We start from the raw sequence: 19,960 nt of genomic DNA, 5'->3' as shown, positions 1-19,960 counted from the left end.
TCCAGTTTTGGGCCCCACACTACAAGAAGGATGTGGATAAATTGGAGAGAGTCCAGCGAAGGGCAACAAAAATGATTAGGGGTCTGGAACACATGACTTATGAGGAGAGGCTGAGGGAACTGGGATTGTTTAGTCTGCAGAAGAGAAGAATGAGGGGGGATTTGATAGCTGCTTTCAACTACCTGAGAGGTGGTTCCAGAGAGGATGGTTCTAGACTATTCTCAGTGGTAGAAGAGGACAGGACAAGGAGTAATGGTCTCAAGTTGCAGTGGGGGAGGTTTAGGTTGGATATTAGGAAAAACTTTTTCACTAGGAGGGTGGTGAAACACTGGAATGCGTTACCTAGGGAGGTGGTAGAATCTCCTTCCTTAGAAGTTTTTAAGGTCAGGCTTGACAAAGCCCTGGCTGGGATGATTTAATTGGGGATTGGTCCTGCTTTGAGCAGGGGGTTGGACTAGATGACCTCCTAAGGTCCCTTCCAACCCTGATATTCTATGATTCTATGGTTCTTTTGCAAAATGATTTAGCTCAAGGCATAAAATAGTTCCAAGTCAAAGGGTTCTCTCAAATAAGAATAGGAGTACTTGTGGCACCTTAGCAGCTAACCAATTTATTTGAGCATGAGCTTTCATGAGCTACAGCTCACTTCATCGGATGCATACCGTGGAAACTGCAGCAGACTTTATATATACACAGAGAATATGAAACAATACCTCCTCCCACCCCACTGTCCTGCTGGTAATAGCTTATCTAAAGTGATCATCAGGTTGGGCCATTTCCAGCACAAATCCAGGTTTTCTCACCCTCCACCCCCCCACACAAATAGCTATCACCAGCAGGAGAGTGAATTTGTGTGGGGGGGTGGAGGCTGAGAAAACCTGGATTTGTGCTGGAAATGGCCCAACCTGATGATCACTTTAGATAAGCTATTACCAGCAGGACAGTGGGGTGGGAGGAGGTATTGTTTCATATTCTCTGTGTATATATAAAGTCTGCTGCAGTTTCCACGGTATGCATCCGATGAAGTGAGCTGTAGCTCACGAAAGCTCATGCTCAAATAAATTGGTTAGTCTCTAAGGTGCCACAAGTACTCCTTATCTTTTTGCGAATACAGACTAACACGGCTGTTACTCTGAAACCTGTCAAATAAGAATATTTGTACAAATGTAAAATTGGTGCCATAATGATCAGAAGCCACATACAAGAGATATTTTCCACTAGCTGTCAAAGAGAATGTAACTTTAAAGTATACACTTTTTAGATTTGCCACTAGATAGTCAATTAATCTAAAACCGATAATCCTCGTAGCAGTCACAAATCCATCCTACAGAGGGCAGGCAGTCCATTACAATGAGAGTTTCCAGTTCTTACTTTTAAAAAGAGAATATCAGGACAAAAATTATATGTTTGTTTTTGTTGCCATTTTTTAAAACATCTCTGTTACTAATAATATTTTAGGTCACAGGAAATGGAAACGTGGAAACTAATGTATTTCCATCATTTTTCTTGTTTATTTACTATTTGCATGTAATTCAAATGGAACAGTGAAAAAATCTAATTTCACTTCCTGCTTTTCGTGTGATAACACTGTTTGGGTTCATAACTCTGCAACATGGTGTTTAAATACGTTTTTTAAAAAATTAATTTTTTTACAAATGCTTTTAATTTTACAGACACATTTACATAAGAACTGCCATACTAGGTCAGGCCAATTGTCCATCTAGCTCAGTCTCCTGTCTTCCGACTGTGGCCAATACGAAATATTTCAAAGCAATTATTATTTCTATTCACTTTATGTTTTATAAAAACATTTTTAAAAACAGATCCTAATTGTTGAGTCTAAACAAACTGGCAACATCTTCCATATATTTTTACAACATCTTTATGTTTCAAACTATTGAATTAATTTTATTTTGACGCATATCATGTAAATGCTTTTTTAAAGCTAACTAAAGAGGCAGAATTCCAAAAAAGGCATTGAAGACAACAAAGAGAAACTGTCAATCAACATATATATATACAGGTTTGGGAACAGTATATATCACCACACAGACACACAGGAATGCTTCTCTTTGACGACTAAGCAGTCTAACAAAAGCTCAAGACAATATGCCATGTCTGAACTTGATAGTGTTGTTTCAGTGCATCTATTGCTATCATACAAAACTGATTCCAGGGAAAAGGTAACTCCCAGTGCAAAAAGGAAGTATTTAAGTTTATATTTCCATACAGTTCCATGTGAACTTGTGGAATTATCTTCTATGAGAGAGATAACATCTCTTGGATATTGCTAGAAGTAGGTCAGCATCTAAGACTTAATCATTTTGCAGAATGCCCACAAGCCAATGGACAAGAGAACAATCATCATATTTCAATCAGATGCAAGTCAATTTCCAAGAAGAGTACACACTAAAATTTCCTAAACATTTGCATCTCACTTCCTGTCAGCAAATTTCACATTGATGGCGTCTCCAGGAGTCAAAAGTCCATGGGTTTTGGCCTTAACTGGTTTAGTTTTGGGAGAAATTTTGATCTCAAAATTTTGAAGCAGCTGGAAAGAGACATATGTTGATATTAGACAGCTTATAAATTGACAAATACAAACTTATAATTCTAGAAACAGAAAACCAGTAATACTCCTTAGAGTTCATCACTACCACTAATGTTGCTGTCAGTTCCAGTGAACCTGCTTAACACGATTTCTCTGTGGGGAAAATGAAACGGCTCCAGGATGAAGACCATGGTTGACAGCTATGCTCCTCTGGCACGATGGAACTTTCGACAATAAGAGAAAAGCTTGTCTGTACAGGAGACAGAGCTTTTTCGGTGCCTGGCCTAAAACTGTGGAAAAAACTCCCACAGGAACTAAGGACTCTCTAAGTGCAAGGCATGTATGTCTGACCTTGCCATCATGAACAAATATATAGTGTGTGTATATAATGAAAAATATTCCAAAACAAAATACTCCACTGCACACACTTCTCCACCTGGGCAGAGGATGGAACAACAGAACATGACAGATGTTAGTCGCATTCCTTAATGCAAGTGCTCTGATAATAAAGTGATGAGCATGATACAAGAACCTATATTGAACAGAATAACAATAACAGTCTGTCATTCAATCAAGGTGATTCTGCTGATATTAGACCATTGCACTGATGCCCATGATACATCCACTAAAGCAGCATGAGAACCAACACATGGGAGAGACAGCAACTTCTTTGAAATGCTACAGTGCATTACACAAATGACTGTGGAGCACATCCAAGTAGATCAGTTCTGACTGTGAAGTCATGGTAAATAAATAAATAAATAAACAAACAAACAAATAAATAAAATTGCAAACTCATGTGGTTTGATTGCTCAATCTGATCCAAATCTTTTGGGGGATTCTTGGAGATGCATACATACAGTAGGAATTGATAGGAAAGCCTTCTCTACCTCAGGATGTAATACAAAATAATCTATATAAAACAGCAAAAAAGAATACATGCAGAAGCCTGAAAAAGAAGACACAGGGATCAGAGAAAACATGGAGACGGTGAATGTTTGATTTGAATGTTGGTTAGTATGGTCTGCCTCAGTCTCAGGATTACAAACCTTCTTCACTTTCTGGTAAATGCTCCACTGTTCTCAATACAACAATGTTTTAATCAAAATCCTATAACTGAGTAAAGAACCATCCTGCCATATGCCAAGGGAGCCTTTCATTTAAAGGTTGCAATTGACTTATGAAAATCCTTTTACACTAAAGTAATTTATTTCCTTGGTAATCTTACATTGGATGGATTTTGCTTGTACTACAACTGGGATTTACAATTTTTATTTCTGTAATGTAGATTTTTATTGAAATGCTTAATTCTAAGCACATGTGTATTCTGAATGAAAAAGAATGCAGGATCGGGGCCTAGTCAACATTCTTTAAACAAAGCTTTTCTTAAATAAAAAGATGTCCAGAGGCAGTTTGCATATTAAAGAGCTGATACTAATATATTTTTATCTCTTTATAACACTGTCACAGATTCCTCACCTGAATCAGTGCAAGGTGAATTTCCAGTTCTGCAATTCTTTTTCCTATACAACTGCGAATGCCATAACCAAATGGAATGGAACCAAAGTTGTCCACTCTGTCCGTATTGTCTTTCCTCAGCCAGCGCTCAGGTCGGAAATCATTTGCCATTGGGAAATTCTCTTCCTCATACGATGTAGCATAATGACAGAGTGCTAACTGGGTCTGAGAAAACAAATTATATTTTATTTTTAATTAATGCTGATACACGTAGCAATAATAATAATAATAATTCAGTTATAATTTGTATAACATGAAATATGATGGATAAAAAGATGATGTAGAAATTACATATCTGAGTTTTCACAAAGAGCAGTATCTCAAAATTAGATCTCCTTCTCATTGGCTCAAATTAGATCATCTTCAAAAACTTTTAGGCTCAGTAAAAGATTCCTCATGAGCTTGTATAAAAAGAAAATACACAAGGGAATGTAATATAATAAACCCTTTTATGTCTGTTTTTCTCCTATATGTATTGCCTAACACAATCAAAGGAAAAGAGGAAGAGATGGTTACTCACCCTGTGCAGTAATGAGGTTCTTGGAAAGGTGTGTTCCTATGGGTGCTCCACTGTAGGGGCGGCAGCACCCCCTGCACCTGGGATGGGAGATTTTCACCAGCAGTGCCCGTCAGACCGCGCGTACGCACCTCCCCTCTCTCGCACTGTGTGCGGGACGCATATAGAGTGCTGTGCGGTCCGACCACCCCCAGTTCCTTCTCTGCTGCAGAGCTTATATTTTCGTCTCTGAAGCAGAGGGGAGGTGGGTGTGTAGTGGAGCACCCACAGGGACACACATCTTGAAGAACCTCAGTTACTGCACAGGGCAAGTAACCTTTTCTTCTTTGAGTGACGTCCCTATGGGTGCTCCAGTGTAGGTGACTATAAAGCAGTGACCCTAGTTGGAAGGCTGGGGCTTCAGAGCAACATGTACTGTCGAGGATAGGACAGCATGTCCAAGGAGAGTATCCATTGCAGCATTGTGCAAAAGTGCCAGGCAAAAGTGTTTGTTGGTGCCCATGTGGCAGCCTTACAAATGTCATCAATGGGGACATTATTAAGAAAGGCAAACGAGGTAAATAATGATCGTGTGGAATGTGTTCTGACTGAGATAGGAGGTTGTCTATCGTGGAGTTCATAAAATAAATGCATACAAATGTGCATACATTTAGAGAGGCATTGTTTTGGTATAGCAGTGCCTCCGGATCTTTTGGTGGTGGATTGGAATAATCATGGCGATTTCCGGAAGGATTAGTCCTGTCCAAGTAGAAGACTCATGCACACCTCACATCTAGGGTTTGTAGAGCTGCCTCCTATTGATTACTGTGAGGCTTTCAGAAGAAGCAAAGGAGGTGTATTGGTTGATTGAGATGAAAAGATGTTGGGACCTTAGGTAAGAATCTTGGGTGTGGGCGTAGTTTAATTTTGTCTTTACAGTAACACTGTGTATGGTGGACATACCACGAGGGCTGTGAATTCGCCCACCTGCCTAGCAGAGATGATGGCAAAAAGAAAGGCCATTTTCCTTGATAGGTGTATGTAAGAACAGGTTGCCATTGGTTCAATCGGGGGCCTAGTGAGAGAACAGACGACTAGGCTGGGGCCAGGCTGAGGTCAAGTCTTGTATATGGCAAATACCCATCAACAAGCGCTTCATGAGCAGGTGTGTGAAGACGGAGTGGCCAACAATGGGGGAGGGAAAGGTAGTGATTGCCGCCAAGTGTACCCTAATAGAGCTATTGGCCAATCCTGGCTGTTTAAAGGGGAGGGTGTGTAGTGGGACAGTGGCCCCACTTTGGCAGAAGAGGAGTTAAAGCAGGCTGGAGGGCGCCTGTGCAGAACCCGACCAATCAGAGAAGGGCAGAAAGGCAGCCAGTCAGGGCCAGGCTGGGCCCTATATAAAGGCTGCAAAGAATAAGTGGCAATGGAGAGTGTGCTGTGTCAACCTGACGTAAGCTACATCGCAGTGAAATCTAGTCCATTTTTGAATGTAAGTGTGTCTGGTTGTGTCACGCCTGCTATTCAAAAGTATCTGTTTGATTTAGTCTGAGCAGGCTATTTCTGGACCCCAGAACCACAGAGGAGCCAGGCTTTAAGGTGGAGCATCTGCGGATTGGGATGGAGAATGCATCCTGTGTCCTGTGAGAGGATCCACGGTTTTAGGTGGAGACAGATCGGTCAGCATACCATCACGCGTAGAAGGTAAGTATACCAGACCTGTTGTGGCCATGTTGGAGTTATTAGTATGACATGAGCTCGGTACGCCTGTATTTTGCGAAGTACTCGGAATAGGAGAAAGGGATGGAAGGCATAAAGGAGTGGTATATCCCAGGTTACGAAGAACAAGTGTCCCAGCAATCCGCGCCCCAGTCCTGCTCCAGAACATAGAATCATAGAATATCAGGGTTGGAAGGGACCCCTGAAGGTCATCTAGTCCAACTCCCTGCTCGAAGCAGGACCAATTCCCAGTTAAATCATCCCAGCCAGGGCTTTGTCAAGCCTGACCTTAAAAACTTCCAAAGAAGGAGATTCCACCACCTCCCTAGGCAACGCATTCCAGTGTTTCACCACCCTCTTAGTGAAAAAGTTTTTCCTAATATCCAATCTAAACCTCCCCCACTGCAACTTGAGACCATTACTCCTCGTTCTGTCATCTGCTACCATTGAGAACAGTCTAGAGCCATCCTCTTTGGAACCCCCTTTCAGGTAGTTGAAAGCAGCTATCAAATCCCCCCTCATTCTTCTCTTCTGCAGGCTAAACAATCCCAGCTCCCTCAGCCTCTCCTCATAAGTCATGTGTTCTAGACCCCTAATCATTTTTGTTGCCCTTCGCTGGACTCTCTCCAATTTATCCACATCCTTCTTGTAGTGTGGGGCCCAAAACTGGACACAGTACTCCAGATGAGGCCTCACCAATGTCGAATAGAGGGGGACGATCACGTCCCTCGATCTGCTCGCTATGCCCCTACTTATACATCCCAAAATGCCATTGGCCTTCTTGGCAACAAGGGCACACTGCTGACTCATATCCAGCTTCTCGTCCACTGTCACCCCTAGGTCCTTTTCCGCAGAACTGCTGCCTAGCCATTCGGTCCCTAGTCTGTAGCGGTGCATTGGATTCTTCCGTCCTAAGTGCAGGACCCTGCACTTATCCTTATTGAACCTCATCAGATTTCTTTTGGCCCAATCCTCCAATTTGTCTAGGTCCTTCTGTATCCTATCCCTCCCCTCCAGCGTATCTACCACTCCTCCCAGTTTAGTATCGTCCGCAAATTTGCTGAGAGTGCAATCCACACCATCGTCCAGATCATTTATGAAGATATTGAACAAAACCGGCCCCAGGACCGACCCCTGGGGCACTCCACTTGACACCGGCTGCCAACTAGACATGGAGCCATTGATCACTACCCGTTGAGCCCGACAATCTAGCCAGCTTTCTACCCACCCTATAGTGCATTCATCCAGCCCATACTTCCTTAACTTGCTGACAAGAATACTGTGGGAGACCGTGTCAAAAGCTTTGCTAAAGTCAAGAAACAATACATCCACTGCTTTCCCTTCATCCACAGAACCAGTAATCTCATGATAAAAGGCGATTAGATTAGTCAGGCATGACCTTCCCTTGGTGAATCCATGCTGGCTGTTCCTGATCACTTTCCTCTCATGCAAGTACTTCAAGATTGATTCTTTGAGGACCTGCTCCATGATTTTTCCAGGGACTGAGGTGAGGCTGACTGGCCTGTAGTTCCCAGGATCCTCCTTCTTCCCTTTTTTAAAGATTGGCACTACATTAGCCTTTTTCCAGTCATCCGGGACTTCCCCGGTTCACCACGAGTTTTCAAAGATAATGGCCAATGGCTCTGCAATCACAGCCGCCAATTCCTTCAGCACTCTCGGATGCAACTCGTCCGGCCCCATGGACTTGTGCACGTCCAGCTTTTCTAAATAGTCCCTAACCACCTCTATCTCCACAGAGGGCTGGCCATCTCTTCCCCATTTTGTGATGCCCAGCGTAACAGAATTGAGGGCAGTGTGCACTGTGTTGAGTGCCAAAGAGATCTATGATGGGACAGCCCCAGTGGTTGAATATGGGTTGAAGTGCTCGCATATCCAGCTCCCACTCATGATCGTGCAAGACCATCCTGCTCAATGTGTCTGCGGTTGTGTTCTGGGAGGTGCGTGGCTGAAATGGAGATGTTATTCTGGATACACCAGTTCCACAATTTGTTTGCCTCTGAGCATAAAGAGTGGAACCTCGCTCCACTCTGCCTGTTGATGTAATACATTCAGGCAAGATTATCCGTCATCACTCTTATGATATGATGTTTGAGAAGAGGTAAGAAATGTCAGCAGGCATTGCGAACCACTCGTAGCTTTAGGAGATTGATGTGTAAGGTAGATTCGGTGGACAACAATCTGCCCTGCACCGAGTATTCGTATAGATGCACTCCTCAACTGATTTGGGAGGCATTGGCGTTTAGTATCCTAGTTGGCGATGGTTGTAGGAAAGGAACTCCAACAAAGACTTTGCTGGGCTGTGTCCACCACAGCGGTGAATCCTTGACTTGCCTCGGCATGGATAAAAGTTTGTGAGTGCTGTATTTGTGGGGGAGGTATTCAATACAGATCCATGCTTGAAGAAATCGCATGTGTAGTCTTGTGTGCCTGACCACAAACATGGTCACTGCCATGTGGCCTAGAAACTGGCGCACATTTGTGCAGAGATCTGGGGGCAGACCCGTGCAATACCAGATCCGTTATAGCCGAGAATCTGTGAGGTGGTAGGAAGGTTCTGGCATGTATGGCATCCAACTGTGCACTGATGAATTCCAGCTGTTGTACTGGCATTAGAATGGACTTTTCTAGGTTCACGACGAGGCCTACCTTCGTGAACAGGTCCATTGTTATATGGACAGCTCAGAGTGTTGATTTCAGAAGGGGCCTTGAGGAGACAGTCACCCGAGTATGGAAAAATGACGATTTCTTGTTTCCTTAGGAAGGCCACGACTACTGCAAGGACCTTGGAGAACACCTGAGGTGCCATGGAGTCTGAAGGGCAGTACTTTGTACTGGCTGGTGCCCACGACGAACTGGAGGAATCGTCTGTGGGCAGGATGTATGGAAATATAGAAGTATGCATCTTGGAGGTTGAAGGCTGAAAACCAGTCCCTCTGTTCCAGTGCTGGGATAACAGTGGAGAGGGTAACCATCTTGAAACATTGCAGCTTGAAGAATTGTTTCGATTGCGAAGGTCCATGATGGGGCCACCAGCCTTCTTCTGAATCAAAAAATAGTGGTAGTAGAAACCTTGTCACATGTGCTAGGAAGGGACATGGCTCCCAGAAGATGACTTATTTCTCCCCATAGAATGGACTCATGAGAGGGGTCCCTGAAGAAGGACAGGGAGAGGGAATGGCAGGGTGGGAAAGATAGGAAGGGGATGGAGTATCCTTCCTTGAATATCTCTAGAACCCACTTGTCCAAGGTGATGAGACTCCAAGATGGGGAAAATGGAGCTAGTTGGTCACCAAACTGTTAGAACATCAGAGAGGGTGGGGATGACTGGAACAAGAGAATGTTTCTAGGGGCCTCAACCACACCTTCAAAATTGTTGCTTTGGTGCTAGTGCATGAGAGGTAGCTCCTTGAGGAGTGGGCTGTCTACGTTTAATCAAAGGCCTTGTCAACAGCATTGGGTTAAGAGGTGTTGAGAGGTGCATTGTTGAGTTCGGGATCACAGGGGGCAGTTGATACTTCCCTGAGCATCCCTTTGGTGCTGGCATGTATATCCTGAGAGAACAAAGTGTAGCTCAAGAATCTTTAAGGGAGTGCAGAGAGTTATCTGTGCACTCTGAGAATAGTTCCTGGCCTTGGAATGGTAAGTCCTCTACTGCTGTTTGTACCTCCTTAGGAAAGCCTGAGAAGTGGAGCCATGATGCACACCTCATGACCACAGCAGTTGCGATGGATTGAGCAGCGGTGTCTGCAGGATCTAGCGAGGTTTGTAGGGTTGTACAGGCTAGGAGGTGTCCCTCCAATATTAAGGACTGGAATGGCTCCTTTTTGGTCTCTGGTATATCGTGACAGAATTCCTCCTATTTGGAGTAGTTCAGATCATTATATTGGGCCATGAGAGCTTCATAATTTGACATCCTAAATCGTAGCGTGGAGAGTATGCCTTGTGTCCAAATAGGGTCCAGGCGTTTCCAATCTCTTCTGGATGACTAGATCGAGGTTGGTACTAATGGCTTTTCTCCTGCACCGCACTGACCACCAAAGCATTTGGGGTGGGGAGCGAAAAGAAAAATTCAGCATCCTTCATCAGAACATAACATTTTCTGTCAGCGTGTTTGCAGGTCAGAGGGATGGAAGCTGGTGTCTGCCATAGAACCTTTGCAGGTTCGAGAAAAGCTTCACTGAACAATAGTGTGATCTCTGAGGAAGAGGATGTGTGGAGAATGTCCAGCAGTTTATGCTGCTGGTCTTTGACTTCCTCCAATGATATCTGGAGGGAATCCACAATCCTATGGAATAGATTTTGAAAGTGCCTGAAGTCATCGGCAGATTTAGGGGGTGGTGGCATAATCGCCTTGTCAGGTGAGAAGGAGGAAAAATTTAAAGTTGTGGGAGCCTCCTCTTCCTGCTCTTTCTCCTGTTCTTCCTCCCTGGTACTGGTGGTGGTTCGACTTCCTGAGGACGAGAGACTGATGGAGAAGGGAGAGGTGTAGGTCTCCAACTTTGCTCTCTGGGAGGGTTCCTGAATTGTGCCCTGTAGCCCAAGGGTCCCAATATGGCCAGTTTGGTGGGAGTGGCACATGTGGCTGCATCCACAGTGGTCCCTGCCAGGATTGGGGGCCAGAGTGAGGATAAGCCAGTGCAAATTGCCCAGAAGTCGAGGGAACAATGGAGCCTTTGTCCTCCTCCTCCTCTTCCTCCCTGGGGAAGGGAGGTGCTGTCCTCGGCGAAGAGAGGAAGGAATGTTGTGAATCCAGAGAGGAAGGCAGAAGTGGGGGGAGATCCCGTCAAAGAAGTGAAGACTCGGGAGTGTCAGATATCAGCAGGTCTTTAGAGTATCTGAAGTCTTGTGGAGGGGAAAGGAGCATCATTGGTGCCTTTGTAATACACGGTGCCGAAGAGAGGGTGTATGTCCCTGAAATTTTAGAAGATGGCTCCAGAGACTTAGCCGATGACTTGACCAGTGCCAAAGACTTGACCGGTGCTTAAGATTTCAGTGTCAATGATTCGGTTGGCATCAGTAACTTGGCCGGTGCCAATGATTTTAATGGTGCCGAGGACTTACTCGGTGCCAACAGCTTCATCAGAGCCAGAAACAGTGTCGGTGCATAGTTCCAGCAAGCGGGCTGCCTCAGTCCCCAGAGCTGGGAAATGGCATCGAAGTCTGAAGGTCTGGCCAGATAGGTTCTTTAAACCATTTCTTTGAGCCTGTACCAGAGGTACTCAGACGAGCCCTGGAGCTATGTCCCCTGTCGGATGAGGTTGAGGCCACCAACCTAGCCAGGAACAGTGTTCTGGCAGGCTGCACCTCAGAATGTGAGGAGGAGGACGCCCGTTTCTGGTCATCTGCACAATCACAGGATGACTTTCTCTTCACACGGCATGGATAATAGGGGTCAGCAGATGACCTGGCAGAGTGTGAGGGCCTCTCTGGGGGAGAGTCCGGGCCCGGGTCCAATGCTGGATGTAGCAATCTCTCCATGAGGAAAAGTTTCAATCTAATGTCCCTGTCCTTTCTGGCGCTGGGTTTCAGGTGAGACAGTGTCTCCAGACAGCAGATACGCTGCGGGTGGCTGTCCATTATCGAGAAGGCAGCCCCACACGAAACGCACTCTTAAACTCGGGAGAGCCAGGCATAAGGGTGAAGGGAAAAGGCTTCGCAGTCGGGAAAGGTGGGAAGTGAGAAAAACAGAAACCTAAACTATGAGAAGAACTGTAAAGATTAAGTTAAAACAAAACAAAACAAAATTTTGTAGATAGAAGGAGAAAGAAAAAGAGGAGGAAAATACTAACTACATTATCAGGTAAGGCACTCTCTATGAGGGAATAGGAGAAGCGGGCTCTGCTAGTGGATTCCGTCCCAGACCAAAGGTGGTAGAGCAGGAAGTGGGGGTGGTCAGACAGCACAGCTCTACATATACGTCCTGCGCACAGCACAAAAGAGGGGAGCTGCACATGTGCAGTCCGACGGGCACTGCTGGTGAAAATCTCTGATCCCAGCCGCAGGGGGTGCTGCCGCACCTACATTGGAACACCCACAAGGACATCACTTGAAGAAGAACTGCATTTATAAAAAAAGAAATTGGAGACTAGATTTTGTTCTCAACTACTTTAGGGGGTGTAAATCTCAACTACTTTGGTGTAAATCCTGCATATCTTCACTGATTTCAACAGATTAACTCTGAATTTACACCAGTGTAACAGTGGAATTTGGCCTTAGGAGGTGACACAACAAGAGATAGCATGGCAAAGAACATACATCACAGTTTATAATATAAAAACAGAAATGAACAGAAGCCACATGTGTACACCTAAGTGCAGAATTTAGCCATAAGGGTTGACACAACAGGCAGTTGCATCACTCCTTCGAAACATTCTGATCTATTTTGCAAACATATATCAGAATTAAACCAGTGGTTTCAAACACATGACTCATGAGCCAAACCCACTCCCAGTGTGATGCATTGTTGTGGCCCACATGCCATACTCAGTTTCTGCAAAATCTAAGCTTTCATTTTTAAAAAAAATAATTTTTAACCTCATGATTGTGAAAATAACTTTCCAAACACAAACCAGGTGTAAATCAATGCAATTCTTGAGTCTGCAGACATTGTGAAACAATAACTTTGAGGGATGTGGGTTCCCCAGCTCCCTCATTAACTCATGGATTAACATTAAAGTCTATTTACAACATTGTAACGGTCAGCATTAATTATTTAACTGATGATTATTTTAGAGCAGAAGGGATGGGGAAAGCATAGGTACAAAACTGGGAATTGTGTCAGGAAGAGAAATGCAAGATGGAGACGGGAGGAGACAGACACAAAGGCTCATATCCACAAAGGGGACTGGACCATGGGTCTCCCACCTGCCAGGTGGATGCTCAGCTCACCAGGCTATAAAATTATTCTCACTCTCTTTGGCACACTGACGAACTATTTATTTAAAGCACAACAGCTTGAACAGGAGGGACTGAGGGAGCCCCACGTCAAAATAACCCATAACTCAGTGGTTAGAGCACTGTCCTGAGGGGAGAACCTTTCCCACCTCCTTTCTCTGTATCAGATAGAGGGGAGAATTGAACCTGGGTCTCCCATATCCCAAGTGAGTACTCTAACCACTGGGTTATAAGGTTGGCACCACTCTCTCCTCTTCTGCCAGTTGTTTGTGTGGAGTGAGACAGATGCCTAACTCAGGACTTGTCTACACTGGCACTTTACAGTGCTGCAACTTTCTCACTCAGGGGTGTGAAAAAACACACCCCTGAGCACTGCAAGTTTCAGCGCAGTAAAGTGCCAGTGTAATAGCTATTCCCCTTGTGAAGGTATTTTTTTTATAGCACTGGGAGAGCTCTCTCCCAGCGCTATGCTGTGACTACACAAGCCATGTTAAAGCGCTGCCATGGTGCTAGTGAAGACATGCCCTCATTCTCACAATAAATGACTAAGGCCTGACTGCAGCAGAATGATTCCTGGTTGTGGATCACTAGCAGAGATAGGTACCTCCCTGCAGCCCAGATTTAGGTGCCTATCTCCTAGAAATGGATGGAACTTAGGACATACCACTCTTGTCAGAATTTCCCATTGGCTAGCTTAGGCTAGCTCCTTGCCTAGTGTGCTGACTTTTGTGGATTGTATTCTTAGACACCTATCTCTCCCCATTCATTGTATAGGGAGCCTAGGTGATGTGGATCTCATTATTCCGATGATTTTCCAGGTAACACCTAAATCCCTTTGTGGATTCAGGCCAAGACAGTGGAAAAGGAGAGAAACAGAAATGAGAATGTAGAAGAAAGGAAAACAGAGATCAGAAATAGTGGCAGTACTAAAGGTGATCATTTAACCAAGAGAGATGCTGAATGCAATAGATAAATAATAAAGAATGTTAAGAACGCAAGGATCTGTTTCTTTACACTAAGGCCCTTTTACTTTGCTCTGACAATGTAAAAGGATTTTAAAGGAGCAAATTACACTTACATCCATTTAAAAGGCCACTTAACTCTTCTATAGCAATGTCAGGGAGCCTTAACGTAAATGAGAATCAGGCCTTCTAAGCTTAGTTACTTTATAAAAGCATATTCTACCCTTCATCTTGTGTAAGTCTCCAAATGGTATCAATGAGAGTTCCACTGTGAACTGAGAGTAGTTTGTAGTCCTAATTTTATACCTTGGCTATGACCATAATTAAAACAAAAATTCACCTCTCCTGATAGAATGAGTTTGATACCCCAAATTACACTAATTTACAAAAATAATTAAATGTGTGCTCTAGTTTGAAATCTAATCATAGCAACCTAATACAAATTTATCAACAGCCCTCTTTGTTTCTAAGGTACTGAAGAGTAAAGCCAAAACTGAAAGACTCATCAGAGGGTGAGAACCAGTCCTTCTAATAAGGAAAACACTCACATTTCCATCAGGATTTAGGTAAAAAACATAGTCAGTGATAAAATTATTTTTTTTCACATAAATGAACACTATTATAAATTCCTCTTTCCTGTGCTTCCATCTTTGGTGATATCTTGCAAAGTCACACAAGTGTACTTCTGTCTTAATGGAAGACTTTCCATACATAAAGACATAAATCTGTCAGGACTGGTCTAGGTATATTTATCCTGCCTCAGCATGGTAGGGATACCCCTATAGGAGATTGGGCCAGGGATAGAAGATGACCTTTTGAAGTCCTTTCCAGTCCAACATTTCTATGATTCTATGAAGAAAATCTGTTCCTCTCCCTCCATAAGGCCATCACACAACTCACCCCTTTAGGTATCAAGTATCCTCCAACAACCAAGTCTTCTTGTGTCACTCTACCATTTCCTGGCAATACTGGGAATAACCTACAGACAAATGTTAATGAGGGATTCAGCATCTATAATTTATAAAATTTACAAAGGTTTACAAAAGATCCAGTTTAGCTACCACATTAACATATACTCAGAGTGAAAAGAACTGTAGCAAGTATGGATTCTCTTGGGGACCAAAAGAGTGTGGGGCGCCATGGTCTGTCTATTGGTCTCTATAAGACTAGTTGCTAGTATCTCTTTAGTTCTAATTTTGGCTCTGCCAGAGAAATAATAAGAGACAAGATGGGTGAGGTAATATCTTTTATTGGACTAAAGTACCTTTTCCGGACCTGAAGAAGAGTTCTGCGTAAGTCTGAAAGCTTGTCTTTTTCACCAACAGAAGCTGGTCCAATAAAAGATATCACCTCACCCACATTGTCTCGCTAATATTCTGGGACCAACACGGTTCAACAACATTGCAAACAAAAGTGAAATAATGGGTAGCCGTAACATGACAAATTAATCTCAATGCCTCAGTTTCTCCATCTGTGAAATAGGGATAATGATACTTCTGTCATTTTACTTCCATGAGCACAGGTACTGCTCCTGGCTAGCAGAGCTAGCCACCCCTAAAAGGGAGAAGTAGGCTATGTGTCCATGGCCTCAAGAATGGTAGCAGTGGGCACACTCTCCCTGTACTCCCTGAGGCACAACTTCTCCAGAACTCCTGCTGAGGTGGTTTCACAGTCCCTCACAGTGATCAGTGCTCTAACGGCACAGTCAAGCTCTTAATTATCTATTACAGGAACATTGTGAGCATTAATTAGTTAATATTTATACAGCACTTAGAAAACATAAAGTATTATATAGGTGCTATGTATGATATTAAATTGCTCAGAATGCACTGAGTATACTGGTGATACAATGAATAAAAGTAATAGCAGCCACCACCACCAATAGCAGAAACTGAAAACATATTTTAGCTTGGACACAAGAGTCACTATAACCAGAAAGAAACTGGCAGACAACTGCATGTTGATCATTAAAAGTTTCACTTACCTCAGGGTTTCTTTGAGCAGGCCTCTAATCAGTGGCAATTTGGGGACATCATCTGAAGTGGGAACTTGATCTTTTCCCAGATTATTGACTATCTCTTCATACACAGATTCCTGAACTTCAGGATGCTTTGCCAACAAGTATGTTGCCCAGGACAAAGTGAAAGAAGTCTAAGAAAGAAACCGCCAACATCATCAGGAAAAAGAAAAAAATAATGAAAGTAGCTACAAATATTTAATTCAATGCCAGGAAAAACAAGCAGTTTTCAACTAAGGATTCACTATGTACACACACAGTTATAAAACAAAAGGATATGAGTAACATCTGGGTTTCAGGGCATGGAATCAGTCTACATCATCCTCTACCTCAGCCCTTTTCCACCTGGAAAAACACACCAGAACTACCCCTCCTCCGTATTTCTACAAGTGAAAGATCAAAAAGCAACAAGAAAAGTAAACTACAAAATGATATATATAATACAAAAGCTATAAACATGAATGGATGAAATTATTAGCTAGTTCTCAATTACTGCTGTGCCTTTCCTCCCAACAAAAATATTCTGCAGGATGATAGAATGCTATGCAGACCATTTCCACCCACTGTAAGCATATTGCATTCTCCTCACAGAATCCTAGTAACGATAACATTGATATTACCATTTCTAGAATTATATCTCATCATTTAGTAAGTGATGTTGTAACATAATATGCATTTTCCAGCAGTTGGAAACTACTAATATGACATAATTCTACCTCCTATGGAAAGTTTTCCTATCAATGCTTAAGGGGAGTGTGTGTATAAATCAGAGTTTAAAACAACCCAGCATAATTCACCTTTTTACTCTCTTCATGAATAAGCTGTTTCCATTAAAATGACATATTCAAAGAAAACAAATCACACATTTATGATACTAATGATCATGAAAGACTGTACAGAATTACAGGTTTCAGAATTAGGCATTTAAGGAGACACTGGCATATTAAAAATCATAAATTCCAAATGTGGCTTGCCCTGCATAAGCGCACAAAGGCAGGGATAGGACACAAGAACAGGAGCCATGTCCCCATCCTTCTCTACACCAGCTAAATGACTGAAGTTGGTGCAGGTGCATGTGTGTGTCGGAGACCACATGTTACCACATCCAAAAAGAAGGTACAGCAGCCTCTTTTGAACCTGCTTCCCTCAGAACTCCTCTCCACAGACAGAATACCTCCAAGACTGACTGATTCAGTGTCCCTTGGCAAACATGGCAGTTTACTTTTTTATAAATAACATCTTCGATTACTAAAAGTGAAAGAAGATTTAATCTTTACTTTATTTTTCACCATTGAAAAATAATGTGGTTTGAGTTTGCATTTTTCTCAGTTTATATAATGAAAACAGATTATTCAGTTTCATTTTTGTATAGTTAGTTACCAATCAATTTTACTTTCAGGTTCTCATGCACTACAACAATGTTGGAATTTTTGGGTTGCCAACAATATACTGGTAAAAACAAATTTATGGAAATATTTCTGTTGGTATAACTTTACAAAATTGGAATCAGAGAGCAAGTTTGACATGACAGTGACCTTTTCAGTTTGTGTTTATTTGCAAAAATAGGACACAATGCTGAAAATCCTGTCCCCAAATGTGTCTACTCTGCAATGTAAGCCCAGGGTTAGTAGAACGTGAGTTAGCAGACCATGGGTTTGTTTACCTAGGGCTTGTGCATCTACACTCATTTGTAACCCCAAGTTAGGAACTGTTGAAACCTGGGTCTCAACCGGGGGCTCCAGCGTCTACACTGCATTCTGTGAGCCCAAGACCAATCACACATATCCCTGACTCCCTTGCGCCCTCCCAAAATGTGAACACTCTGCCCTTTGTTCATAGTGCAGTGTGGAAAAACTTGACCAGCCACCAGAAGACTGTCCAATGGGCAAAAAGTTGGCTGGTGGGATTGCGTAATACTTTTTGCGGACTCCCTGTGCATAAATTCAGTGGGGCAGCATCTACACTGCAAAGCAATAGGGCTTGAACCATCAGACCCAGCTGGACTCAGGCTCGGACCCTCCACCCCTGGGCGGGTGCCCCTGGGTCAGAGCCCTGGGTTAGTGCAATTTGTGTGTAGATGGAAGGGAGATTAGGCTTGAGCCAGAATTCAAACCCTGGGCTTACATTTCAGGGTAGAAATAGCCCAAGAATCCTCTTTTTAGCCTTTCGTCCCTATAATATCCTTCACTACAGCTCAGTTCTGGGCTGCTCCTCTCTGAAGAGGCTGACAGTTGTGCCAAACTACACACAAGAGTTATTGTGATATAAACAGTGTCTCCTCTCAGGTTCCCAGGTCCTTCATATCCTCTTCAAAACTGGCTCTGTGCTACAACAGCCAAAATGCTTGGAAGCCAAATAACAGCTTTAGAAATTTATTCAAAATCTTTAATAATCCTTGTGAGCTCTTTCAGTTTCCATCATGTAACAAAACCTGAAATGCCAGCATTGGGGAAACAGGGCTCCCTCCATTTCTATCATGTACCAGAAGGGGGGAAGCCAGAAGCACATGTTTCTCATAAAATAATCATTGTTAGTTGAGAAAGCTGTATAAATGCAAACACAGACTCTGTTGTCATGAACTAGTATACTGATCTTTTGGTTTAATGAAAACTCTCTCCGCCTAAAAGTGGAAAATTAGGGCTTTGAAAGGCTGGAAAACTAATGGGATGAATAAATTGTGTTTTATTTAAATAAACAATAAAAAGCTCACCAAGCTCATAAGCCTCTGGAAAACTTAACCAACCGAGTAATTCTAATACAGAAATAAGCCCTTACATATGCTTTTTGTTCTGAGGCTAATAAAGTTTCTTTTTTTCCCAACCATCCCTCCAGACCGCTCTCACACCCAGAGAAAGCTGAATCCAATTAGCAACAAATGAGCTGGATTTTTATTTCAAGCTTACTGGCAAACAAGCTTGTAGAGGGTTATAGATCTTCATCAAACCCTTCTAGGCTTGATCCAAAAAGTTTAATTACAATCTCCAGCACATGGCTCATTTATATCTCTGTGGATGAACCCAATCCTAGAATGCAATTCTCAGCTGTGCTGAGCCCATGCTGTGGGGCAGGGAAGGCGGAGGTGGCTCTAAAACCACCTTTATGCCACCCCAATCTCTAATCCACAGGGATGTTCTAACATGGATTGTCAAGAATGGTTCTTTAGGGATTATGTGTATCATACTCTAGCCTCGCCGCCTGCCCCCCCAACCAGGCTCCATCATGCCCCGCCCCTGCCTTCGAATGCCCCCACCACACCCCATCATGCCCCCTATACCAGCAGGGCTGGCAGAAAAACGGCACAGAGTTCAGGCTTCCTCCATGCTTGTGACTTCACATCATCCCCATACGGCTGGTCTAAGATCCCCTTGATATCAGTCTAGTGGTACAAAGGGACTTTAACAGAGGCCACGTATCTTATCTATAATGTCTCTCAATGATTAATTGTACATATATCAAACTCTATTAGCAAGTTCTAAATATACCTATTTTTTTAAAGAGAGACCCTCAATAGAGTTGCCTATTTCTTTTTTTCTGAAGGGCCATTAAATATTTATTCCATCCCCAAACTAGAAAAGGGAATTTAAGAAAAACTAACAAATACATATATTTCTATTAGACTGTGAAGTAGTGTCCTATAGAAAATGGTGGAAGCCCCATCACTTACAAAGTTCAAAATCAAATTGCACTGTAGAGAGTATATTTTGGCTTCAGTGGATGGACTATATGAACTAGTACATATTTTCCATTACTACTATGATTCCATGATTCATACATGCAATTTA

General features: G+C 43.0%; 1 protein-coding gene across 1 annotated transcript in view; it reads right to left on the bottom strand.

Moving 5' to 3' along the window:
- Positions 1–2,434: 2,434 nt before the first annotated feature.
- The window catches only part of CYP27C1 (cytochrome P450 family 27 subfamily C member 1), a 42,415-nt gene continuing 24,889 nt past the window's right edge, over positions 2,435–19,960 (bottom strand). The window contains exons 6-9 of the mRNA XM_077830292.1: positions 16,146–16,312; positions 15,062–15,140; positions 4,031–4,234; positions 2,435–2,551 (exon numbers count right to left, since the gene is read on the bottom strand). Coding sequence (XP_077686418.1) covers positions 2,435–2,551; positions 4,031–4,234; positions 15,062–15,140; positions 16,146–16,312 — 567 coding nt within the window. The remainder of the gene's footprint in view (positions 2,552–4,030; positions 4,235–15,061; positions 15,141–16,145; positions 16,313–19,960) is intronic.

This window comes from Eretmochelys imbricata, chromosome 11 (genome assembly GCF_965152235.1).
Source record: "Eretmochelys imbricata isolate rEreImb1 chromosome 11, rEreImb1.hap1, whole genome shotgun sequence".
NCBI classification, from domain to species: domain Eukaryota; kingdom Metazoa; phylum Chordata; order Testudines; family Cheloniidae; genus Eretmochelys; species Eretmochelys imbricata.
This window is presented reverse-complemented; position numbering and strand designations above follow the sequence as displayed.